Below are 25,717 nucleotides of genomic sequence, written 5' to 3'. Positions count from 1 at the left end.
TCACTCTCTTGACGGATTTTATAGGTCAGAATATCTGACTCTTGTAACTTAGACTTTCCAAGTTGTTTCTTGCTCATAGAAGCACCCACTAAAATGCTCTATCAAGGCTCCGACTAACAAACTCAAGCAAATCAGGATTCTGAGACTGGGCTCCTTCTCAAAGGTCTTCTTTAATGAGTACATCATATCGGCACAGCTTCGATGGAAAACAAAATCTAAATCTTTCCCACGGTTTTAGTATAATTAAACTAGGAAATAACCCCATCTCCAAGTGTCACAGGTCACGTTGACCAATTAGGTCAATTGGCGGGCTCTCCAGGTACCCCTTCCCCAACCGCATCCATTACCAATAGGGATGACCTTGGTTCTCAGGAGAAATCTCTCTGTTTTGTCTAGTAAGGCATTCCAACCTCCTTCCCTCCTTTCCCCTCTGTGTGGCAACTGAGGAATAGAAAGATGGCTGCGGCCAGGTTCAGTTAGAAGTTGACATGCTCTTTAAAACAGGGGGCCCCAACCCCAGAGCCAAGACCCACTACCGGGCCATGTCCGGTATTGGGTTATGCAAGGGGCAGGCGATGCACACGGAGGTCCATTTGTGTGAGCAGCAGGTGCTCGTGTTTGCGTGCAAAGCTCTATTTGTGCGAGTGGTGGGCATGCACGACCACTGCTTGCTGAAATGGAGTTGTGCTCACCATCGCCTCTCCCTTACCCCTGCCAGTCTGCCAAGCTAGAATTTTGGGGGGCCGCTGTTTTAAAATACTAAAATTTTAAACTAAAAAAGATGGATTTTAGAGCAATAGCCATGCGAGTTGTGATAGCGATAATAAAATATTTTGTGATTGTGTTTCTGCATTATAGTCTGTTTCACAAAGTGTGTCTCGTGCAAGGCACGGAAGATATGAGGGATCATAAATATGTTAGGTCCAACGGCTTAGAATTTCTACAGGTAGTCCTCAATTTACAACCACAATCGAGCGCAAAATTTCCATTGCTAAACATGACAGTTGTTAAGTGAGTTTTGCCCCATTTTACAATCTTTCTCGCCAGAGTTGTTAAGTGAACCATTCCGTTGTTAAACGAATCAGGCTTCCCCCTTGACTTTGGTTGTTGGAAGCCGGCTGGAAGGTTACAAGTGGTGATCATGGTGTCACCCGGGATCCTGCAACTGTCATAAGGATGAGTCAGTTGCCAAACACCCGAATTTTGGTCATGGGGGATGCTGCCACGGTCGTACATGTGAAAACCGGTCATAAGTCACTTTTTTCAGTGTTATTGTTACTTCAGTCACTAAACGAATGGTTGTAAGTCAAGGCATCGGCTTATCAAACATGGTTAGGATGAAGGCCACACTATTCTTTCCAAGTAAGGATGCATTTCTGTATTATTTGTGTGAGCAGCATACACAATAAAGAAATGTCATGATATTACTTTACAATCAATGTTTCTCAACCTTAGCAACATTAAGATGTGTGGACTTCAACTCCCAGAATCCCTCAGTCAGTCATGCTGGCTTGGGAATATGGAGAGTTGAATTCTACATAACTTCATAATAAGAAGAGAGGAGAGGAAAGACTAGAGATGAATAGGAATAGGAATGGAATGGAATAGGATAGGATAGGATAGGATAGAACAGAACAGAACAGAACAGAACAGAATAGAATAGAATAGAATAGAATCTTTATTGTCACTTACCATTCTCTGTATGGACTTTCTATCTGAGGCACTGCTGCCACCAAATCAAAGAGCCGAGGTGCGCAGTGGGTAGAGTGCAGTACTGCAGGCCACTTCAGCTGACTGCTATCTGCAGTTCAGCGGTTCAAATCTCACCGGCTCAAGGTTGACTCAGCCTTCCATCCTTCCGAGGTGGGTGAAATGAGGACCCAGACTGTGGGGGCGATATGCTGACTCTGTAAACTGCTTAGAGAGGGCTGAAAGCCCTATGAAGCGGTATATAAGTCTAACTGCTATTGCTATTGCTATAAACAGGGATGCAGTTTGTTAAAAGCACTGCTTTACATCTTTACAAAAGATGTTTAAGCAAATCAGGTAAAGACTTGTGGATGAATGAATGTGCACAACACACTAAACTTGGTTATTTTAACTTCACCAAGAGTTTTGGGGATTTACTAAATTGGTTGATTTATGGTTTAGTATATCGTGAAAATGGCGAACATGAATTAATTCAGCAGCAAGTTAAATGCGCTGTATGGAGATGGTCAGCTTGTTTCATTTAACTCAGCAGTTTAATTCAAATTCAGTAATCTAAAACATATGAAGAATAATTGCAGGTATTGGGGATGTCTGATGGAAATAAGGATTAGGGGGGCATATTATAGCAGCGTTCCAATGTTTGAGGGGCTGCCACAAAGAAGAGGGAGTCAACCTATTCTCCAAAGCACTTGAGGGCAGGACAAGGAACAACTGATGGAAACTAAGCAAGGAGAGAATCAAGAACTAGGGAGAGATTTCCTAACAGAACAATTAAGCGGTGGAACAACTTGCCTCCAGAAGTTGTGAATGCTCCAACACTGGAAGTTTTTAAGAAGAGATTGGACAACCCTTTGCTTCAAATGGTACAAGGATTTTGTTTTGCTAGAGCAAGGGATTGGGCTAAGAAGACCTCCAAGGTCCCTTCAAATTCTGTTATCGTGTTATTTCTCTCTTCCTCATCAACATTTCTTGTTTAAATTGTCTTTTTTAATTTTAGTGATTGTATATGTTTTTAAAAAATCCATAAAGCTAAAATATCAATGGCCATGTCAGCAAAACTTTCCTAAAACGCAGTGGCTTGTTTATAGCTGGAAACCTGGAAGTTATTACTTTCTAGAGGGGAGTTTGGCAATGACAGAGAAAGTAAAAACTCAACGTCTGGTTTCCGAGATTTGCATTTTAATAAAGGAAGGAGTCTTATGCAGTGGTGCCTTAGTTTTTCTTTAGTGCCCACCCAGCCCTGGTGCCTGAGGATTAGGGGAGTTGTGGTTCCAGCGCATCCAGAAGGCACAGTGTTCTATGCAGATGTTGTCAGGTTTCCGAAAGATGCCCTAATTAATTCATGAGCCTCGAGCCAAGTTTCAAAAGAAATCCAGTCATTTATTAGGAACACCATTTCAGCAATACCCTATTGCAGTCAGATCTGACCTCATTTTAATTATGGCTGAACTTTGCCCCTGTTTCCTCCATCCCCTCAGTCTGTGTCATAAATCACATTCACCAACGATGTACACACCTCACAAGCCTGCTATAGTAATCTGAGATCCGACTCTAGCTGAAGGTGTGCGTGGAATGCACTCCCCCCCTCTTTCCTGACAGATGTTTTACGGGACTTTAAATCTGCTTTAGGAAAATCCTTTGTCTTCTTTTGTAGGGCCATTTCTCTCTACTATGAGCTCTCAGAAAACGATTTGGCCTTTATCAGGCAATCCAAAGATGGCTCCGGTTTCCTCATTAATTTAATCGACTCCCCTGGGCATGTGGATTTCTCCTCCGAAGTCACAGCAGCTCTTCGCGTCACTGATGGAGCTCTTGTAGTCGTTGACTGTGTTTCAGGTGAATGTACTTAAAATTAAGATGCTTTCATTGCACGGGAACATTGGACTTTCCAGAGAAAGCCAGTAAGTACTGATAGACTGGTAGACTCTGAAGGAAAATACAGGTCGTCCTCGACTTACGACCATGATTGAGCCCAGAATTTCTGTTGCTACACGAGATGGTTGTGAAGTGAATTTGGTCCCATTTTATGACCTTTCTTGCCACGGTTGTTAAGTGAATCACTGCAGTAATTAGGTTAGGAACACGGTTGTTAATGGCTTCCCCATTGACTTTTTCGTCAGAAGGCCACTAAAGGTGGATCACACGACCTCGGGACACTGCAGCTGTCATAAATATGAGTCAGTTGCCAAGCGTCTGAATTTTGATCGTGTGACCAGGGAGGTGCTGTGACTGTCATAAGTGTGAAAAACGATCATGAGTCGTCATTCTTTTTCATTGCCGTTGTAACTTAGAATGGTACTGTTGTAAGTCAAGGACTACCTGTATCTTAGCATCTGATTCTGAAGGAATCCACAAATTTCATTCCCCTGTTATATGTGATCAAGGAGCACCTTTGTGTTTAGTATCCGTCTGGCAAGGAAGATTCCCGATTTACTCAGACTTTCCGAAGCAAAGCATAGTAGCAAGGATAAGATGCTCCTCGGATCTGTGTCGCTCCTGTCAATCAAAGTTGCTGGATGACTAACAAAGCCATTAGCAATCTATGAATTCCTGCGCCTTATGGATAGCACCAAGTATTTAGATTTTTTTTAAAGACAATAAAACATTTTGGAAGTTGGCAGTATTATTACAAGATATCTGGCTGGTGTTTGTCTCCTCTCAAATTCACAAGTGTCACAACAAAGTGCAGTTTACCCACTTCTCTATTGTGTATATTCAGTATACCGTGGAAAGGTAAAACAGATGCTGCAGTTTGGATTAAATCTCTCCCTAGCAGCAAAACTCTCTAGATTCCTCTGGGCAAACCACTTACTGTATTTTTCAGAGTATAAGACGCACCAAGATTTTGAAGAAGATTTTAAAAAAGTTTTTGCACTCTGCAAACCTCCCAAAAACGGTCCATTTTTCGCAAAAACGGGACTGGTTTCCCCCTCCCAAAAAAAGAGGCACCAATAGCCTTTAGGAGGCTTGTACAATGCTCCTGGGGGGGTGCCCCCCCCCAAAACGAGCAAAAAACAGCCCAAAGTGGCATGCTGCATAGCCTTTAGGAGGCTTATAGAGTGCGCCTTAAGGCTGCGGGAGGGGGGGGGAATTGAGCAAAAAACAGCCCATTTTTCACTCATTTTTGCCCTCCCCAGCCCCCAGGAGCTCTCTGAAAGTCTCCTAAAGCCTATGCACGGCCATTTTGGTGAAGGGGGCGTGGTTTGTGTAGGCAAAAAAATGCTGTATTCAGTGTATAAGACGCACCCAGATTTTCAGCCTCTTTTTTGAGGGAAAAAGGTCCGTCTTATACTCCAAAAAATACGGTAATTACTAGTCTAGCCTACATCACAGGCTATTATGCTTGTCAGTTAAATCTATGAGTGTTAATCTCTCACTCCCTACTTTTGGGAGAAAATGTAGAAACAAACTTGTTTAATATGTGGGTGCAATGCAATAAACTCCCCCCATTATTTCACCTTCCAGTTCTAAGAAGGCTGTTTTTCCACTCTTATCTTTTTAAGCACTTTTCCATAATAGGCCTTTATTCCCAGGTAACATTGAATGTTTGGTGACACCTCAAAGCAAGGCAGATTAGATCAGGAGTCTCCAATATTGGCAACTTTTTAAGACTTGTGGACTTCAATTCCCAGAATTCCCCGGCCAGTATGGAATTCTGCGAGTTGAAGTCCACAAGTCTTAAATTTTGGAGAACACTGGTCTGGATTGTTCACCAGAGTTTTCACCCAAGAAAACTTCAGAATAAATAAAGTGAGATGGGCACCTCGGGGGGTATTCGATGTTTCTGCAGCATGCAAAATTTCAGCAACACAAACACCAGCCTGCCACAGCCTTGAGGATATAGAACACCAGAGTCTTTTTCTCTTTTAAGTGCTGAGAAATGGGATATGCATCTCTTCTGACCCAGCTTCCCAAACACAACAAACCCTCTGAAGTTAAATCAATGATTCTTTTATTAGGAATGCCAGCAGCCCCGGCAACAAGTTTCTCTCTCACTGCAGGCTAAGTCCGGATGGAAGATGAATAGTTGTCTGGTACACCTAGTCATCTCTGCCCCCTCCCTGCCTTTTATCCCCAGAGCTAGGGGGGGGCTTCGCTAGAAGCAGTGGCTCTTACATCCCGAAGACCAGCCCATAGATTTCCACTGCTCTCCTCTCCTCTGCCTTCTATGCATCCGCACGTCAGCCACTGAACTCAGCTGATCCTCCTCTTCCTCATCAGCCACCTCCAGACCTGGGACTGGTGACTCTCCATCTCAGGCCTGACGGATGGCCCAGACTCCATATCTCTCTCTCTCTCTCCCTCTCCCTCTCCCTCTCCCTCTCCCTCTCCCTCCCTCTCCCTCTCCCTCTCCCTCTCTCTCCCCCCCACTCCATTCCCTCTTCCCCCTCAAAGCCCTCAGGTTGTCTTGATGCTGACCCTGACTCCCAAGCCTCTTTTTCCTCCTCTTTTTCAGCTGTTGGAGGGGCCGGTGGCTGGCAGGCCACAACAGTATCTTTTAAATTAAAATATATAAGATTAGCTACTACTAATCTCTGGCCATTAGGTAGGAAGCCACTTTGTTGTTGTTCTTTCCACCAAAGTTACCCAAAACCTTTGACAGTTTGAGAATACTGGAACTTTTTAGCAACCAGTTCTTCTCGGGAGCTACACATACCCAGTGTCAACTTTCCTTCCAGGGGTTTGCGTGCAGACGGAGACTGTGCTTCGCCAGGCAATTGCTGAGCGCATCAAACCCGTCCTGATGATGAACAAGATGGACCGGGCTCTGCTGGAACTGCAGTTAGAACCCGAGGAGCTTTACCAGACCTTCCAGCGCATTGTGGAAAACGTCAATGTTATCATTTCTACTTACGGAGAGGGTGAAACTGGACCCATGGGTAATATTATGGTAAAGAGAACTTACATTGAGATTGGAGCAAGGAGGAAGTTAGTTCCGTAGGATTGCGTTTGCATCAGTGGTGGGATTCAGCCGGTTCGCACCTATTCGGGAGAACCAGTTGTTAACTTTCTAAGCAGTTCGGAGAACTGGTTGTTGGAAGAAATCTGATTTTATTTTCCCCCACTTTACAGGGCTAATCCTGTAAGGAAGGCAGGAAGGAAACATTCTGGTGTTGTTTCTAGACTCATCTTTATTGCCCTGCTTACAGAAACTGCCTTTCCGGTTAACCCTTATCACATTGTAACAGCTAAGGTGAAGTGCCCATCAACCTGAGTGACGTTGAGCTGGCCACGCCCACCCAGTCACGTGATCACCGAGCCACGCCCACCCAGATGGTCATTAGGGCAGAGGCCCAGTTGTTAAATTATTTGAATCCCACCATTGGTTTGCATGGTGTTGTGCTAGACCAGTGTTTCCCAACTGCAGTCATTTTAAAATGCGTGGACTTCAACTCCCAGAATTCCCCAGCTAGCAATGCTTAGTTCTTTAACCCTCTATATCAGGGGTGTCAAACTCAGGCCAGATCCAACCTGCAGGGTTCTTAGATCTGGCCCGTGGGAAATATAAAAAGACCAGACTGCGGTGCCTCTGCCAGCCAAAACGGGGTGCAGGGGAGCTGCGTGCGGCTCCCTGTAGGCCTTTTTTCGGCCTCAAGGGTCTCCTGCAGCACTCTGCTGGCTGAAAATGGGCTGCAAGGGGAGGGGGGCGCTCACATGCCTCCCAGTATGGGCCGTTTTTGGCCTCCATTGCTCCTACAGCACTCTACTGGCTGAAAATGTGCCCCTTCCCCCAGCACCCTGTTTTGGCCAGCAGAGGCACTTTTTATATTTCTAGGCCAGTCCCATGGGCCACATCTATTTTTTTTTATTTCATTTTTTTAAAATGTTGTCAAGCATGTATAAGATAAGAGACATAAGTCTAAACATGATTATGAACATAGGAAATTGATACGAATAAGTGGGGACAGTAGGACAGGGACGGTAGGCACATTGGTGCGCTTATGCACGCCCCTTACAGACCTCTTAGGAATGGGGTGAGATCCACAGTAGACAGTTTAAGATTAAAGTTTTGGGGATTTGGGAATGTAACAACAGAGTCTGGTAGAGCATTCCAGGCATTGACCACTCGGCTGCTGAAGTCATATTTTCTGCAATCAAGTTTGGAGCAGTTTACGTTAAGTTTGTATCTATTGTGTGCTGGTGCATTGTTGCATTTGAAGCTGAAGTAGTCCTTGACCGGTAGGACATTGTAGCAGATAATTTTTTGTACTACGCTCAGGTCAGACCGAAGGCAGTGTAGTTCTAAGTTGTCTAAGCCCAAAATGTCAAGGTATTCTGTTGTGAGCAGAGGAGTGGAGGACTCTTCTCGTGAAATATCTCCGGACTTGCTCAATTGTATCAATCTAAGCACTCTGTGGGCTGGATCTGGCCCGTGGGCCTTGAGTTTGACACCCCTGATATAAAGGATTAAAGAACTAAGACCAATGTAAGCTTAAATAATGCTTTTGACGGCATCAGTCCCTCCCTCCCTTCGCATTTGAACCTTGGGATAAAACACTATTCCATGTTGCACTTTGTCGAATGAAGTGCTAAAAAGACAGGTCTTGTTTTACCTGTTGTGATGAAGTGAAGGACTCTGGCATGTGAGGAGCTCCATCAGCTTGATTCAGACATCCATTCAGGATCTTTATGCTGGATTTTCCTAGCTAACTTCCCTTAATTTTTTTTTTTCCTAAAAAGAAAGGTCTAGTCTCATCGATGTGCAGTTTTTTTTAAATTTATAATCTGGTGAAGCCGGTCAGAATTAAAGAATAACAAGAAGCCAGAGAGTTCAATTAAATATTTGCTTGAATTTATTCAGCGATCTCCAAAGTTGGCACTTTTTAGACTTGTGGGGAACACGGCTGGGGAACTCTGGGAGTTGGAAGTCCACCAGTCTAAAAGGTGCCAAGTTTGGAGAACCCTGGATTTTAAAAAAAAAGTTTTGTTCCCTTCCTAGCATTTTCCTGCAGGAACCATCGTTTTTCTGATCAAGCAAGTGTTTGATCTATTGGTTGTGACAGGAATTGACCAGAGGGCTTGTTGCCTGAGCATGGCATCATGGGCTGACACGAGAGACTGACTGACTCATGGTCACCCCAGCTGGCTTTCATGCCCAAGGCAGGAGCAGAACCAGGGCTTCCAAAATTTCAGCAATGGGTTTTCTGCTCGGTTGCTGGGTGGGTGTGGCCATGGTGGGTGTGGCCTAGTCAGCCTCCTACACCACAGCAAGGGGGACATTTTCGCCTTCCCCAGGCTCTGGAGGCTTTCCTCGAGCCTCTGGGAGGGTGAAAACTCCCTCCCCCGGGCTCTGTAGGCCCTCCGGAGGCCACAAACAGGCCCGTCTCCGGCCTTTTGGAATTTCCAGGAGGCCCATTTTCGCCCCTCCCTGAGCCTCCACACGGCCCTACACTTACCTTGCATCCAAAACGGGCTGCGTGGAGACTCTTGGGAGGGGCAACTCAGGAGTAAGGCTTGGAAGTGATTGGCCCCTCCCATAGGACATAAAGGAGGAACAAAGGCACATGAGCTTTTGCAGGAAGCAACTTGGTTCATGCTGGTCAGTTTTCCTTCCGAAGCTCCGTTTGGACTCTGCTCCGTGTGGCTAACTGCCAGTTAAGTCTTTGGCAGCGTTTTCAAAGAAGGCAAAGGTGGGTGCTTATCAGTCTTATCCCGAAAGACTTTGGCAGCATGCTGTAGAACTCTTTACTACTATTTGGGACTCATTACGGGTTGTGAATGAAGATAATTCACAGCCGTTGAAATAAAGAGGGTTTGGGGGACTAAGCGTGTGCTTTTTACTGTATCAGGAAGCCTAGGTCAGAACAGGTTTCTGCTTGCTTGGAGAACACTTTTAATTGAGGGACTGGGTAGTAGTAGACTACCTTCTCCATGTTCTTTTAAAACGCCTGAATCCCTCCCTTTGCCTGCAGATCGACCCCGTCATCGGTACTGTTGGCTTTGGCTCTGGCTTGCACGGTTGGGCGTTCACCTTGAAGCAGTTTGCCGAGATGTACGTGGCCAAATTTGCAGCCAGAGGAGAAAAGGCCCAGCTCTCCGCAACTGACAGGGCCAAGAAAGTGGAAGACATGATGAAGAAGCTGTGGGGAGACAAGTGAGTAAATAGCATCCTTACCTTCGGTCTCGGATGGGTACACTTCAGGGGAAGGAGGCCCTTTGACGCAGGTTTGCAGTGTGATGCGCCTGCACCTTTTGCTAAAGCGACATAATACAGGGTTGGTCTAAGACAGGGGTCAGCAACTCGCGGCTCTGGAGCTGCATGTGGCTCTTTCATCCCTCTGCTGCGGCTCCCTGTTGCCGGTCAGTGCCACAATTTTGAGAGGAGCTTCCGGTTGAGTGGTGGTGATGGGAGGGAAGCATGGCATGTCAGGAGAGGACTCTATGTTTTCCGGTTGGCTCCACAATTGACAGGGCTTTCAGTTAGGACAGGCAGAGGAAAAATGACACCGAACTAGGAGGTGACTCTATGGTGGGAGAACCAGACTTCCAGTTGGCAGAGGAAAAAGGACACCGTGCTAGGAGGAGACTCTATGGTGGGAGAACCAGACTTCCAGTTGGCAGAGGAAAAAGGACACCGCGCTAGGAGGAGACTCTATGGTGGGAGAACCAGATTTCCGGTCGGCTCCCGAATTGTACAGGAGGCTTCCAGTTAGGACCTTTGTGGCTCTTTGAGTGTTTAAGGTTGCCGACCCCGGGTCTAAGAAGAAACGGCATCGTTCTGACTGTGATAAAGGCCATTTTTTTCTATATTGTTGTAAGCTACCCCCCATGGCGAGGTAATACAGGTAGTCTTCAACTTACGATTACAGTTGACCCCAAAATGTATGTTGCTAACTGAATTGCTTGTTAAGTGAGTTTTGCCTCATTCTGCAACCTTTCTTGCCACCGTTGTTAAGTGAATCATCGCAGTTGTTAAAATAGTAAACACGGTTGTTTAGCGAAACAAACAGAAGGTGGCAAAGGGGGAATGACATGACCCTGGGGAACTACAACGGCCATAAACCACGAGTCAGTTGCCAAGCACCTGAATTTGGATCATGTGACCGCAGGCCATAAGTGTGAAAAATGGTCGTAAGTCACTTTTTTCAGTGTCATCATAACTTGGAATGGTCATTAAGTGAACTGTTGTCAGTTGAGGACTACCTGTGCAGCAGAAGAGAAGAGAAAGAACTGGAGAAGACAAAAAAGTGCAAAGACCTGAAAATAGAAATAGAACTACTGTGGCAAAGGCTGGCAAGGGTAGTACCAATAGTAATAGGTGCCTTGGGTCCAATCCCAGAACAACTGGAGCACCATTTGAACACCATTGATGGGCATTGACAAATCTGCCATCAGTCAATTGCAAAAGGCAGTTTTATTGACAACAGCTTCCATCCTGCAATGATAAATGTGACACCATCAAACATCAACCTATTCCAAGTCTTTGAAAATAACTCAATAGGATGATAGACAAAAATGCCAAATCCAGTCTAAACATTTGGCTGACTGTGAGACAAACAACAACAACAGCAACAATATTCAGTGTCCTTTGTGTTTTGAACACCGAAGTAGAGTGGAATGATGTGTGGTCCTGTGGTATTGGACTGATTGGTATTAATGATGTTGCTGTTGTTAGTTACGAAGTTGCGTGCGACCCATCGCGACCCCATGGACAACGTTCCTCCAGGCCTTCCTGTCCTCTACCATCCTCTGGAGTCCATTTAAGCTCATGTCGACTGCTTCGGTGACTCTATCCAGCCACCTCATTCTCTGTCGTATCCTTCTTTTGCCTTCAATTGTTCCCAGCATGAGGCTCTTCTCCAGTGAGTCCTTCCTTCTCATTAGGTGGCCAAAGGATTTGAGTTTCCTCTTCAGGATCTGGCCTTCTAAAGAGCAGTCAGGGTTGACATCCTCTAGGACTGACCGGTTGGATCGCCTTGCAGTCCAAGGGACTCGCAGGAGTCTTCTCCAGCACCCAAGTTCAAAGGCCTCCATTCTTTGTTGCTCAGCCTTCCTTTTGGTCCAACTTTCACAGCCATCCATTGGAAAACCATAGCCTTGACTATACACACTTTTGTTGGCAGGGTGATGTCTCTGCTTTTTAGTATGCTGTCTAGATTAATGATATATGAGCCATTTTGTGCATCAAGGCCTGTTTTGTTTCTTCTTTAGCCCATGAATGTAAAACAGGTACAATTTTCATTTAGGTATTTTGACCCGGCAACAGGGAAATTCAGCAAATCCGCAGCTGACCCTGATGGAAAGAAGTTGCCACGTACTTTCTGCCAACTTATCCTGGATCCCATTTTTAAGGTAATGCCAAAACAGTGCTATAACATTGAATGCTAATTAATCTGCTTTTCAAACTTCACACTTTTGACATTCATACATTTTGCTTACAACATTCATATTTCCAAGAACGTATAATTGGCAGAACACCTACGAATGACAAATCTTTACATGAGTATTCATAATTTGGTGGTCGCATCCTTACAAGCGTCTTTTTTGGTCTAGCTTGAAATATTCTTATTCCCAATGGACAGACTTCTGCTGCCTTAACGCAGCTGTCCTGGAAAAAAATGCTTTTGAGTTCACATTGAAGTAGCCTGATTTTATTCCTATCCCTCCCGCTCAAGTTAAGCCAAGGTACTTGGATTTAAATGAATGTTATAGCCTGTTTCATAAAATGTGCACTGGGCTGTTTTACGTGTTGTATTTACATGGTGCCTAGTTGTGTGTAGCTTTTAACAACTTAATTAGGGTGTTGATGGCTAACTATTAAGTTGTTAATTGTTTCCTTGTGCTGCCCAGCTCTTGACTGCTAAGTACTTGGTAGGCTAGTGGTAAATTAGCACACCTATTGACTGACAAGGGACCCATTTCCCAACCTTGAATCATTTTTCTGGCTATATTTGTCCCTGCTCGGCCAATAATAGTAGTAGCTGCAAAATTGAATGCATGCCCTTGTTCATTGCAATATGAGACTACCAATCCTATATGGATTGTTCCTGTAACTGACTATGTAGGACAGTTGGGAAGGAATCTAAGCACAGATTGTGAGAACACAAATGAGCAGTTAGACAGGGACTCAATAGCAATAGCAATAGCAATAGCAGTTAGACTTATATACCGCTTCATAGGGCTTTCAGCCCTCTCTAAGCGGTTTACAGAGTCAGCATATTGCCCCCAACAACAATCCGGGTCCTCATTTTACCCACCTCGGAAGGATGGAAGGCTGAGTCAAACTTGAGCCGGTGAGATTTGAACAGCCGAACTGCAGAACTGCAGTCAGCTGAAGTAGCCTGCAGTGCTGCACTCTAACCACTGCGCCACCTCGACTCAGTGGTAGCCTCACATTGCAATGAGCTCAGTTGAATTCAAAACTTGCAATTCATTCATTTTCACAGCTATTATGATTGTTGGTCGAGCAGGGACAAAAGCAGCCAGAAAAACAATTGACGTCTGGGAAACAGGCTCCTTGTCAGTCGATAGGAATGATGATTTACCATCAGCAATGAACAGATACTTAGGACCAATGGCACGGTGGCACAAGAAAACAACAATTAATGATTGTTGTATTAGCAACTAAAAGCTACTTGTTACACCCAGAAATCATATAAATACAACGCGTAGAACCTATTCTGAAAAGAGAGAAGTTCCTTGAGGACGGGTTCCAGCATGAGCCTGAAAGTTTGAAAGACTAAACCTCTGATCCCAGGGACCGACTCAGATTGGATCCTGCAACATTATCCCGGGACACGTGTATTCCCTTTCATTTGCATGTTTCGGCAAAGACTGTAGAAGGAGGAGGTGGGCCACTTTACATAATGGCAGGGCCCAGTTTCATGAACCTGAGAATGCCAAGAGCCTTCAAAAGAACTTCCTGAGAGAGAGCACAACCTGGTGGACTGCCTCATTAGGAAGGAAACTTTTATCAATTGTCAGCACAACTGATGGTTGATGAAACCTGACTTAGGTGATGCAATGAAATACTTATCAGCTTAGAAGTAAGACGGGTAAAAGTCAGTAGATCTGAGTCCCAAATAAGAGGACGTTATATTGTAGGCCCAGGGGAAATTCTCAGAGGGGCTTATCTTTCAGATATCAGTTCTTAAGTAGCAGAGTTGATGATGACATTTACTGTATTTTTCGGAGCATAAGACGCTTTTTCCCCTCAAAAAAGAGGCTGAAAATCTGGGTGCGTCTTACTGAATACAGCATTTTTGGCCTCCCAAAACACCGCCCCCTTCACCAAAATGGCTGTGCATAGCTTTTAGGAGGCTTATAGAGTGCTGTTGGGGGCTGGGGAGGGCAGTTTTTTTGCTCAATTTTGCCTCCCCAGCCCGCAGGAGCACTCTACAAGCCTCCATAAGGCTATCCATGCCCTTTTTAAAACAAAAAACGGGTCCATTTTTGCACAAAATGGGCCATTTTTTGCTCGTTTTTGGGGGCCCCATCCCGCAGGAGCACTCTACAAGCTGCCTAAAGGCAATCGATGCCCCCCTTTAAAAAAAAACCAGCCCCTTTTTCAGGAAAAACAGGCCCTTTTGGGGAGGTTTGCAGAGTGCAAAAACTTTTTTTTTAATTTGCCTCTTCAAAACCTTGGTGCGTCTTATACTCCGAAAAATACGGTAATTTCTTTTATTTTCCCTCAACCCCCCCCCCCCCCTTGCAGGTCTTCGATGCCCTCATGAACTTCAAGAAAGACGAAACGTCCAAGCTGATAGAAAAACTGGACATCAAGCTAGACACGGAAGATCGAGAGAAAGAAGGAAAGCCGCTTCTCAAGGTTTTTTGAAATGGCGTGTGTATGTGTGCCCTTTTAACACAAGAGTGGTAAGCAGCCGGGTGCCCTGAGAATTGCAGGTGCCGTCTTGAGGGAGCCAAGCTGGGCGTGAACTTGTCCCGTGGTTCAAGGGACGCTGCAAAGCTTCGCGGCAGCCTTAGGGGGAAACTGCCCTGCATTTTGGAAGAACGGGGAGTGCCCCATTGTTTTTGTTACCTTTTCAAAGAGGGAAAGCTACAGTACTGATCCGTATCTCAGGTGGCATTTCTTGAGGGCTTCTCCGTCTGTGTTTTCCAGGCCGTTATGCGTCGCTGGTTACCTGCTGGAGAGGCTTTACTTCAGATGATCACCATTCACCTGCCCTCCCCTGTGACTGCTCAGAAGTACCGCTGTGAGCTTCTGTACGAGGGGCCACCTGACGATGAAGCTGCCATGGGTAAGGCCTTGGAGGACCTTCAGCAGACTGAGCCAAGCCTCTCTCTCCTTTCTGACTCTTCCCATGTCACGTCATGTGCAGGAGATCGGGAGTCCAGGCAGTTATGGCCCAGCTCCCCAAACATTTACAAACCCTCTGAAGTTACCTCAAAGATTCCTTTATTCGGAGCACCAGCAGCCCCAACAATAAGTTTCTCTCTCACCACAGGCTAAGAAGTCCATCTGTCCAGGAGATGAATAGTTGTCTGCCACATCTATTGATCTCCACCCCCTGCCTTTCATCCCCAAAGCTAGGTTGGGGCTTTGCAAGCAGCAGTGACTCTTCTGTCCCAAGGACTGGCCCATAGATTTCCACCACTCTCCTCTCCCCTGCCATTGTGCATCTGCTGTTCCTCCTCTTCCTCCTCAGCCACCTCCGACCTGTGGGTTGTTGACCCTCCATCTGAGGGCTGATGGATGGCCCAGGCTCTGTCTCTGTCTCTCTCTCTCTGACAGCTCCATTCCCTCTTCCCCCTCGGAGCTCTCAGGTTGCCTTGATGCTGGCCTTGATTCCCCCGCCTCCTCTTCTGATTCACCTGTTGGAGGGGCTGGTAGCTGACAGGCCACAACGCAGGCAGTTCAAATGAATATACAGATAGTCCTCAACTCACAACGGTTAGTGTCTAGTGTAAAGTTACAATGGCAGTGAAAGAAGTGACTTGCAACCATTTTTTCACACATACGAACGTCGTAGCATCCCCATCCCATGGTCACGTGATCAAAATTCGGATACTTGGCCTCTGCTTCATATTTATGACGGTGGCAGTCTCCCAGGGTAGTGTCATGATCTTTTGTGACCTTCTGACAATCAAAGTCAATGAGGAAGCCAGATTCACTTAAGAACTGTGCCACTAACTTAACAACTGAGTAATTGTAAGTTGAGGACTTCATTTATATCAGTTGGAAGGTCCCACAGCCAATTTTGACTCAATTTAGGGAATGGCCTGGACCTCACAATGTGCTCTTTTTGTTTTGCTGCAGGGGTTAAAAACTGTGACCCAAAGGGCCCTCTGATGATGTACATCTCAAAAATGGTACCCACGTCAGACAAAGGCCGCTTCTATGCCTTCGGGAGGGTCTTCTCGGGCATAGTTTCCACCGGCCAGAAGGTGCGGATTATGGGACCCAACTATACCCCTGGAAAGAAGGAAGACCTCTACTTGAAGCCTATTCAGAGGTAGCTAATGAGGGTTTCCCTCCTCTTCTAAACGGTGCATGCGAACGAAATCCAGCACCCTGTTTGCCAGGACAAAAAGGGCTGCAAGGCACTCTCCAAGCAGTGGGGATGAGTTCTGCCCCTCTTCCTCCACTCACAATAGACACCATCCCTGGTAGACATGTATGCTTAAAGCTCTCTGTGGCAGCCCTGATAGGGTAGAATAATAGCAATAGCAACAGCACTTATGCTTGACAGCTTTCTGCAAGCAGTTTAGAGAGTCACCCTCTTGCCCCCAACAATCTGGGACCTCATTTTACCCACCTCGGAAGGATGGAAGGCTGAGTCAACCTTGAGCTGGTCAGGATCGAACTCCTGGCAGTGGGCAGAGTCAGCCTGCAATACTCCATCCATTATGCCACCAAGGCTTCATGTTAAGGAGAACCCCTAGGAAGATGGAAGGCTCTTAGATCACTGCGTGAAGACAGGGATGTGTTTGAGCGTAGAAACGTCACCGGTGTGACTTGGGAGGGCAACACTCTTTTCTCCTGCTTGTGTGACAATTTCTAACTCTGCAGGAGCTAAGTAAGTTTTGTATTTTGGAAGTGTAGAGAATGGAGAAGCGTCTTTGGAGGTTCTCCATCATCCAGGTCCTAGTTGTCACGGGTGATTTCTCAAGAGGCAACTGGGCTTTCTTCGTTTTTCCTCGGAGACGTTTCGCTTCTCATCCAAGAAACTTCTTTTTAGTTCTGACTGAATCCTTCCATTTCCCTCACCATCCAGTCAGAACCGAAGAAGCTCCTTGGATGAGAAGCGAAAGGTCTTCAAGGGAAAAACAAAGAAAATCCAGTTGCCTCTTGAAAATGGACCTCTGGGGAGAGGGAATGGAAGGCTGCTAGAAAGAAGATGCTATTTTGCCTTCCCAGAAGACTTTTTCCCTACGCCAATTTGTTTAGGCAGCTTTCATCATGTGATTTAAAAGAAAGAAAAGACAAGAAGGAAAGAAAGGAAGGAAGGAAGGGAATGATAAGAGAATACATTCTTTGTAAAAGGTTTGATTTCAAACAAAGAAAATACTTCCGGTGATAAAACAGGTCTGGTTACTCATCCTCTGTCTTTGTAGAACCATTTTGATGATGGGTCGTTACGTTGAGCCCATTGAGGATGTCCCTTGTGGCAACATTGTTGGCCTGGTTGGTGTCGATCAGTTTTTGGTGAAGACGGGCACCATTACCACCTTTGAACACGCCCACAACATGAGAGTGATGAAGTTTAGCGTTAGCCCAGTGGTGCGCGTTGCGGTTGAAGCCAAAAACCCCGCCGACCTACCAAAGCTAGTGGAGGGCCTAAAGCGCCTTGCCAAGTCTGACCCCATGGTGCAGGTGAGTGTGGTAGCTGTGCGGTGTGAGTTGGCGCAACCGGTTGGCAGTGTAGGTTTATTAAAACAGAAAAAGAAAAGAAAAACAGAATTCGCCTCAAATGTCTTGCCTAGTTGCGTTTGCAAGCCTGCTGCTCAATGCAGTCAGCCGTAGCTCAAAATCTCGCTCAAATTCTCCCAGCCTTAAAATATGGAAACAAAAATAACAGAATCATTTGAAAATAGAAAGCCTGCCACATTCAAAACACAGCCAATTATTCATTGGATGGATGGATGGATGGATGGATGGATGGATGGATGGATGGATGGATGGATGGATAGATAGATAGATAGATTAGAAGTGATAGTAATATTAGTGGAAAAGGAAGGGAGGGAGGGGGGAAGGAAAAGGAAAGAAAAATGAAAGCGAAAGAAAGGAGGGAAAGAATGGAAGGAAGGAAGTAATGAAAGAGAAAAAGAAGGAATGAAGGAAAAAAGGAATAAAATGAAAGAGAAAGGAAGGAATGAGAGAAAGAAAGGACAGAAGGAAAGAAATGAAAGATAGAAAGGAAGGGAATGGAAGAAAGGAAAGAGAAAGCAAAGGAAGGAAGGAAGAAAGAAAACCATAAACTTGGAAGTACAAATAATCCTTGACTTACGACCAAATCACTTAGTGGTCCAGGTTTCAAAGGACTGCATGCCAGGGGCTCAGCAAATGGCTATATTTATAGCCATTTTTAGCATCCCACAGTCACACGAATGTATTTCACAATAGTTTTGCCAAAAAAAAAAAATCAGCCTGGTTTTCAGGAAAACCAGTCCATCGCAAACTATTGGTTCACCTAACGACTGCAGCATTTGCTTAAAGCTGCTTGCAAAAAACTGATATTAAAATACGGTCAGCCACCACGGATGACCTGTTTTACAACAGTTAATGCTTATGACTGTGATGGACAAGCTCCATTGGAATCATTAAGTGGAAGGCGGCCCGTACGCAGATAGCAATTGCATTTGGACTTATGTACGGCCCCATAGCGCTTTATCTCTCGTTCATGTGGGGTAGTGTTAGGAAGAGGGAGAGCGGTGTGTTGCTCTAGGGATGAAGACATCTGCCTCCCACTCGGATGATTAAGAGTTCAATCCTAGGTAGCGACAGATGCTTCTCGCCGAGGGGCCAAAGAATTGTTGCGAATTCCGAGTGGTGTCAGGAAGGGAATCAGGTCAGTAAATGCTGAATATATGAATTCACCACCACGCCATTCTACCCCAAGTTAAGGGATTACAAGGTCATAAAAAGGAAGTTTTTATAGTGTTAGGAAGAAGGCATATTGCTTGATTTTTCCTTTGTATCCAAAATGTGTTTTAGGGTTAGAAGAGAATCTAAAAAGGAAAGGCCCTCAATTATAGAAAAGAATTAAAACATTCCACCTGCCTGGAGAGATACACAGTGAAATTCACTTAACAACTGTCCTGCTTAGCAATGGAAATCTTGAGTTTGGTTGTGGTCGTAAGTCGAGGAATACCTGTATTGTATGAATTCAAAGATGAAACACATGAAGTATCTAGGCCACTGTTGGTGAACCTTTTCGGCATCGTGCCAAAACGGGAGCGCGTTCACGTGTGTGCTAGAAACCAGAAGAATATGTGCACCAGGAATATTATGTTCCGGTTTGTGATGCATGCATGCGCACCGGTCAGCTGATCTTCCCACACGCATGTGCACCAGAAACTGAAAGCGCAGGTGGGCGGTGTGTATGCAAGCACCAGAAACCGGAAGATCATCATCCTGGTGCATGCATGCGCACCGGGGCGGCTGCTCTTCTGGCTTCCAGCTCTCCTGTGCGTGTGAAGACCAGCTGGTTAGCGCACCAGAACCCAGAAGAGCAACGGGCGACGGCTCTGAACGCCACTTCTGGCACGCGTGCCATAAATTTGCCATCACAGTTCTAGCCATTTAATCTTATGATAATTTCTGTATGCCCAGTTTAGAAAGACCTAACCTTGAAATCCTCCGAAACGTGATTTGCAAAAACCTGTGCTGTTGCCTACCAGATTTATAAACGCTTCCAGAATTTTCTTTTATCCTGACACCAGAATGGATCCCTATCACAAGCCTTTCCTGTTCCCTAGTGCATTATTGAGGAATCTGGGGAACACATCATTGCTGGCGCTGGAGAGCTGCACTTGGAGATCTGCCTGAAAGATCTGGAGGAAGACCACGCCTGCATTCCAATCAAGGTATCCGATTCCACTGATTGGATGGAAACATTTGATGGCGGGATAAATTGACAGTAACTTAAAAAAAAAAGAAAGAAAAAGAAAGAAGGTTCCCAGTTCTGTTTTTTTGCGCCCCAAAAGAATATAGAAGAAGGGTGTCAAACCCAAGGACTGAGTTCGGATTCAGCCTGTGATGGCTCTGCCAGCAAAAAGGGAGCTTGGGAGGGCCATGCACAGCTATCCCAGGCTCAGTTTTGGGCTGCGACAGCCTCCTGCAGCCCTCTGCTAGTGAAAATGAAGCTCGCACGGGCCCCCACCCGAGCGCCATTTTCACTGGCAGAGGGCTAAAAACAGAGCCCGTGAGCCCGTTTTGGTGGCAGATCACTTGGGCCACCATAGATGCATGAGTGATGTAATGCTGGCCACGCCCCCCAGCCACATGCACGTGTGCTTCCCCCCCCCCGCCCCCCAGGTCAAACACAAACCTGAGGTGGAAATCAAGTTTGATACCCCTGATATAGAATATATAGACTTGGAAGGGACCTTGGAGGTCTTCTAGTCCAACTCCCTGCCCAAAGCAGGAGATCCTATATCCTTCTGGACAAATGACCCATTCCCTTCTTGAAAACAACCTCCAGATAAAATTGAAATTAAAAAAATTAAAATTAAAGATAACGTTCTTTTTTTGGCGGGGGGAGGGAATATTTATTCCAGACCTGACATTGATAAGTAGGTTTTGGTTCTGCCTTAATAAAAACCAACATGTGAAAGGGTAAGGAAGAACACAGAGATGGAAAACATAGTGCAGAGTTGTCCATGAAGGTGTGGGCAGAATATGCAGAGTTGTGTTAATAGACAACATTTGTACATTTGTGGCAGTCTTGTGCAACTCTCAGCTGTTTGTTTCTGGAGTAGATGAAGATCATTTTTATCCTCTACAAATGTATTTGCCCGGTCGCCCTGTTCCTGGAGGAACCTAACGGTTCCCAGCCAGTGGGTTGACCTCCAAAAGGGAATTCAAGGGTTCTCCACTGAGCACTGAAGACCAATGGCCATTCTCCAGCTGACCTTCTGGATGGGCCTAGGACAAGCCACTGTGGCCACCTTGCCAGGGTCAACTCCCTGCGGACAGTTCCACGCAGGATAACTCAGCGCAATACATGTTACCCGCCACTGTTTCTTTCACATTATTTCCATTGACAAAAATAGAAATAATGGGAGAAAACTTTTTAATCCCATGGGGTTATCCCACATGGAATTGTCTGCGGTGAGATGGCTGTGGCGAACTGGCTGCAGTAAATTGTCCGATTCTGGTTCCAATAGAGAATTAAGCTCTCCCTTTGATACAAACTAGGGCAGGGGTCAGCAAACTGCGGCTCTGGAGCCGCATGTGGCTCCTTCCTCCCTCTTCTGCGGCTCCGTCACCGGGGGGAGAGAGAAGCACAGTGCGCCAGGAGAAAACTATGGCAAGGGGAGGGTTTTCCAGTTGTCTCCACAATTGATAGGGCTTTCGGTTATGACAGATAGAGGAAAAAAGATGCCACGCTAGGAGGAGACACTCTGGTGGGGGAACTCAACTTCCAGTCAGCTCCAGAATTCAACAGGGGGCTTCCAGTTAGGACCTTTTTGACTCCTGGTGTTTTCTTTTCCGTGGGAAACGGGTCCAAATGGCTCTTTGAGTGTTTAACCTGATGGGATATCTTGAGAGATCTTCTAGAGATCCTGGCCTTTTAATGAGAGTGGGAAACCTGGACATAACATTCTCCCATTTTCTAAAAAGAATGCTGGGTTTGGAAATTGGGGCGTAGGTTGATTGGCAAGTTGAATTTGGGTGCTTGGGAGTTTTGTTATTTTCTTTCAGACATTTCATTACCCAAACTAGGTAACAATGCTAGGAGGAGGAGGAGGAGGAGGAGGAGGACTGGGGGTTGGAGGTGCCATCTGAGGCTGGTTGGTTTCCTTGTAGATGTTTCATGACTCAAAACTAGGTAACTCCCATCAGTCCCAAAAGGAACTGGGATTTGCTGTCTATTTATATACAAGTGGCTTGCTTTCTCCTTGATAGCTCATTGATTAGGAATAGATTATTCTGTTATTGCTATATATAGAAGACAGAGCAAACCCCATTCTCTTCTAGCACTGATGATGGTACCTAGTCTGGTGGTGAAACGTCTGCAAGAGAACACAGAGATCACCTCACAAGGAACCCCTCATTCCAACCCTGAGCTACAACCATTCTCCGTTATAAATTGAATAGATGAATAAATGTACAATACCAACAGGTGGTTCTTCCACGTGAACACAAGGCAGGAGAGTTACAGGCAAACACAAGCAGCTGGTTTCATTTCAGCAGACAAGCCCAGACAGACTGCTAGTTTCCTTCTCAGAGCAGCAGACTGCTTAAGTTTCTGTTTCAATTCTCTGCACAGATTCAGATCTGTTTAAGCTCTTATTGGCTGACTTAGTTGCTATGCCTATTCATTGGCTGACCTTGTTCCCATTTCTCTCCCAGTCATGAATATTTTAACAATAGATAAATGATAGATTTGTTTACTTGCAGAAATCCGACCCAGTAGTATCTTATCGGGAGACGGTCTGCGAAGAATCGAACCAGTTGTGTTTATCCAAATCGCCTAACAAGCACAACAGGCTTTATATGAAAGCCCGCCCTTTCCCTGACGGATTGGCAGAAGACATAGACAAAGGAGACGTTAGTTCCCGCCAAGAGCTGAAGCAGCGAGCTCGCTATCTGGCCGAGAAGTACGAGTGGGATGTTTCTGAAGCCCGGAAGATCTGGTGCTTCGGACCCGACGGGACGGGGCCTAATATTTTGGTGGACATCACCAAGGGCGTCCAGTATCTCAATGAAATCAAAGATAGCGTCGTGGCTGGTTTCCAGTGGGCCACTAAGGAGGTGGGTCTGTTGCAGAATTTCATCTAAGGCCCTACAGATGGTCCTCCACTTACAGCCATTCGTTTAGTGACAATTCAAAGATAGGTGGGCCCTGAAAAAAAAAGATGTATGACCGTTTTTGACGTGTCCGTTGTAGCCTCCCTGTGGTCATGTGATCGAAATTCAGATGCTTGGCAACCGAGTCATATTTATGACGATTGCAGTGTCCTGGGGTTATGTGATCCCTTTTTGCATCCTTCTGATAAGCAAAATCAGTGGGGAGGAGCCAGATTTGCTTAACAACCATATTACTAGCTTAATTGTGGTGATTCACTTAACAACTGTGGCAAGAAAGGTCATAAAATGGGGCAAAAGTTACTTAACAGCTGTCTCACTTAGCAATGGAAGTTTTGAGCTTAATTGTGTTCGTAAGCTGAGGACCACCAGTATCTTGAATAATTGTCTCACTGCATACGGTACTTCATTTCCCACAAATCGTCATTGGAATACAGCAAATTTCCTACTATATTTCCCCCCAAATAAGCCCCAGTTAAGATGGTCAGCTAGAGGGACGCATTTAGTACAGTATTTCCCAGAAAGTAAGGCCTAACCAGAAAATTAGCCCTAATGCATCTTTTGGGGCAAAAATTAATATAAGACCCAGTCTTATTTTCATGAAAACACGGGTATATACTGTGTCGCATGAGGACTTCACTTTGATTACTGTGGTTGCATTTAGCTCGGTGGTGAAATTCAAATTTGTTTACTACCAGTTCTGTGGGCGTGGCTTGGTGGGCGTGGCAGGGGAAGGTTACTGCAAAATCCCCATTCCCTCCCGATCAGCTGGGACTCGGGAGGCGGAGAATAGATGGGGGCGGGGCCAGTCAGAGGTGGTATTTATCAGTTCTCCAAACTACTCAAAAGTTCTGCTACCGGTTCTCCAGAACCTGCTGAATTTCACCCCTGATTTAGCTGGGATTGTTAATGATTGTTTGCAAGGCTGCGACAACCGTCCTTGTAAAAAGTCCTCCTGCTTCTGTTGTTTACCCAGGAAAGGCGTCCTTAGCACCTAGTCTTCTTTCTCTCCGCAGGGCGTTTTGTGCGAAGAGAACATGAGAGGGGTCCGTTTTGACATTCAAGACGTGACCCTCCACGCCGATGCGATCCATCGTGGAGGAGGACAAATCATCCCGACTGCCAGGAGGGTCTTATATGCTTCTGCCTTGACTGCCCAGCCTCGTCTGATGGAGCCCATCTATCTTGTCGAGATTCAGGTACAACCCTGGGTCAACTTGGGATGAGGAGTTGATGATCCTTGTTGGCATCCCGAAGAGCCAGCCAAGGGTGCTATTTCCATGTTCCCGTGGCAGGTTTGACGTAGTTACGGTCTTTCTGAGATGAGATACAGGGTCAGCCAGCTCTTCTCAGTTCCAAACTCAGCCACGTGTCCCTCAAGCTACTTGGGACTTGGCACACTTCTCCGCAACGGCTATTTTTGCTCATGTTGTGTTCAGTTTGTGGTCGGATTTCTTGATGTCCTTCATCCAGGTCCTCCACAATATAGTTTAAGCTACAGTTTTTAATGAGTGGAAAGAGCAGTATAATAAAAGATTCCCCTCACACATATGTGCTAGTCATTCCCGACTCTAGGGGGCGGTGCTCATCTGTTTCAAAGCCGAAGAGCCAGCGCTGTCCGAAGAAGTCTCCGTGGTCATGTGGCCGGCATGACTAAATGCCGAAAGCGCATGGAATTCTGTTACCTTCCCACCAAAGGTTTTTTCTATGTTTCTGCTTGCATTTTACATGCTTTTGAACTGCTAGGTTGGCAGAAACTGGGAGAAGCAACAGGAGCTCACTCTGTTACGCAGCACTAGGGATTCGAACCGCTGAACTGCTGACCTTTCTGATCAACAAGCTCAGTGTCTTAGTCACTGGGCCACCGTGTCTCTTAGTAATTTAGTATATTACAATATAGTAAAACCCTATGTAAAATGTGCAATAAATTGGCTACTACACAAATTGTGTTAACAATATTTCTCTCTGGACTCCAAAATATTTCCTGTTTTTGCCACCAGGTGCTGCTAAGGGTAAAAACAACCTTGAAGAGCATTGTGATTTCTCAGTGTTCAGATCCCGATAAAAATTGGGGATTGAAAGATGCATTTAGAGGATAATCAGTCCTGTCTCCTGTTCTGCTAAAGCAGCAGTCACCAACCAGTGGTCCATAGATCACAGGTGGTCCCCAAGAAAATTTTGGTGGTCCGTAGAAAAATTATTAGCATTTTTTATATTGCACTAAATCAAGGTCCTCAAACTACGGCCCCTGAGATGGATAATGTGCAATGAACATTTGTGTTGCTGCAGAGAGTCTCCCCCTTCGGGGTCTTTTTGTGCAGTTCAGTGGGGGGAAGAAATTCCGACTTGGGGTCTGCTTTGGCCTCCTGGTGTGGGGCTTTGGGCGAAGGCTGGAGGGAAATGCCACTGTTGGTGAAGAGCCGGAGGGCCTCGTTCCAGTGGGACTGCATCATGGCCTGGAACTGGCTGACCATCTCAGCCCACTGAGCCTCCAGGCCCCGGCACCTGGCCTTGCACTCCCGCAGGTCTTCCCTCTGCTTGGAAAGCCCATGCTCGTAGTCCTCAGTGAGGAGCTTCTGCTGAGCCTCCTCCTTGGTCAGATCCAATTTGAACTGAGCTGTTTTGCCAACCCTTTCTCATGGTGTCTGCTTAGCTCCAGCAACTGCTTCCTATTGGGGCCCTAAGGAGCCCAGGCGGGCAGGCGAGGAATAGCTGGGAACTGAGGGGCAAGTAGAGGCTGGCAAGCTGTCCCTTGACGTGAGTGACATCAAGTTGGCTATGCCCACCCAGTCACATGCCCACCTTGCCATACCCACCCAGCCGGTCATTAGGCAGATCATATTACATGACTTTAGTGGTCCCTGAGATGCGAACGGTTGGTGACCCCTGAGCTAAAGCGTGTTTTCACTAATCAACTATTTCTAGCCCATCATCAAGATCCTCCCAGTAGTTTAAAAGAGGCTTTTTAGCAAGCTGAAAGATTCTCTGACTGGTTTGAGTGGGAAGATTTTAGAATTTCGAGTTGAGTTTCAGCGCATCATTTAGAGAGAAATATCCGCGGTTGCTCAA

General features: G+C 45.9%; 1 protein-coding gene across 4 annotated transcripts in view; it reads left to right on the top strand.

The window, feature by feature from the left end:
* The window catches only part of LOC116505756 (elongation factor 2-like), a 42,441-nt gene that overhangs the window by 12,884 nt on the left and 3,840 nt on the right, over positions 1-25,717 (top strand). For 2 of the 4 annotated variants that reach the window (XR_004254965.1, XM_032213129.1), the window contains exons 3-13: positions 3,365-3,546; positions 6,390-6,601; positions 9,624-9,805; positions 11,898-12,003; positions 14,366-14,479; positions 14,774-14,912; positions 15,932-16,127; positions 17,230-17,488; positions 19,594-19,701; positions 22,241-22,594; positions 23,665-23,847. Coding sequence is in view for 3 of the 4 variants with exons in the window: in XM_032213129.1 (XP_032069020.1) it covers positions 3,365-3,546; positions 6,390-6,601; positions 9,624-9,805; positions 11,898-12,003; positions 14,366-14,479; positions 14,774-14,912; positions 15,932-16,127; positions 17,230-17,488; positions 19,594-19,701; positions 22,241-22,594; positions 23,665-23,847 (2,035 nt within the window). In the remaining variant the exon portion in view is untranslated. Of the gene's footprint in view, positions 1-3,364; positions 3,547-6,389; positions 6,602-9,623; positions 9,806-11,897; positions 12,004-14,365; positions 14,480-14,773; positions 14,913-15,931; positions 16,128-17,229; positions 17,489-19,593; positions 19,702-22,240; positions 22,595-23,664; positions 23,848-25,717 lie in introns of those variants that run through there. The other 2 variants (XM_032213130.1, XM_032213131.1) reach the window with 2 other exon arrangements.

This window comes from Thamnophis elegans, chromosome 3, assembly GCF_009769535.1.
Source record: "Thamnophis elegans isolate rThaEle1 chromosome 3, rThaEle1.pri, whole genome shotgun sequence".
Lineage (NCBI taxonomy): Eukaryota > Metazoa > Chordata > Lepidosauria > Squamata > Colubridae > Thamnophis > Thamnophis elegans.
This window is presented reverse-complemented; position numbering and strand designations above follow the sequence as displayed.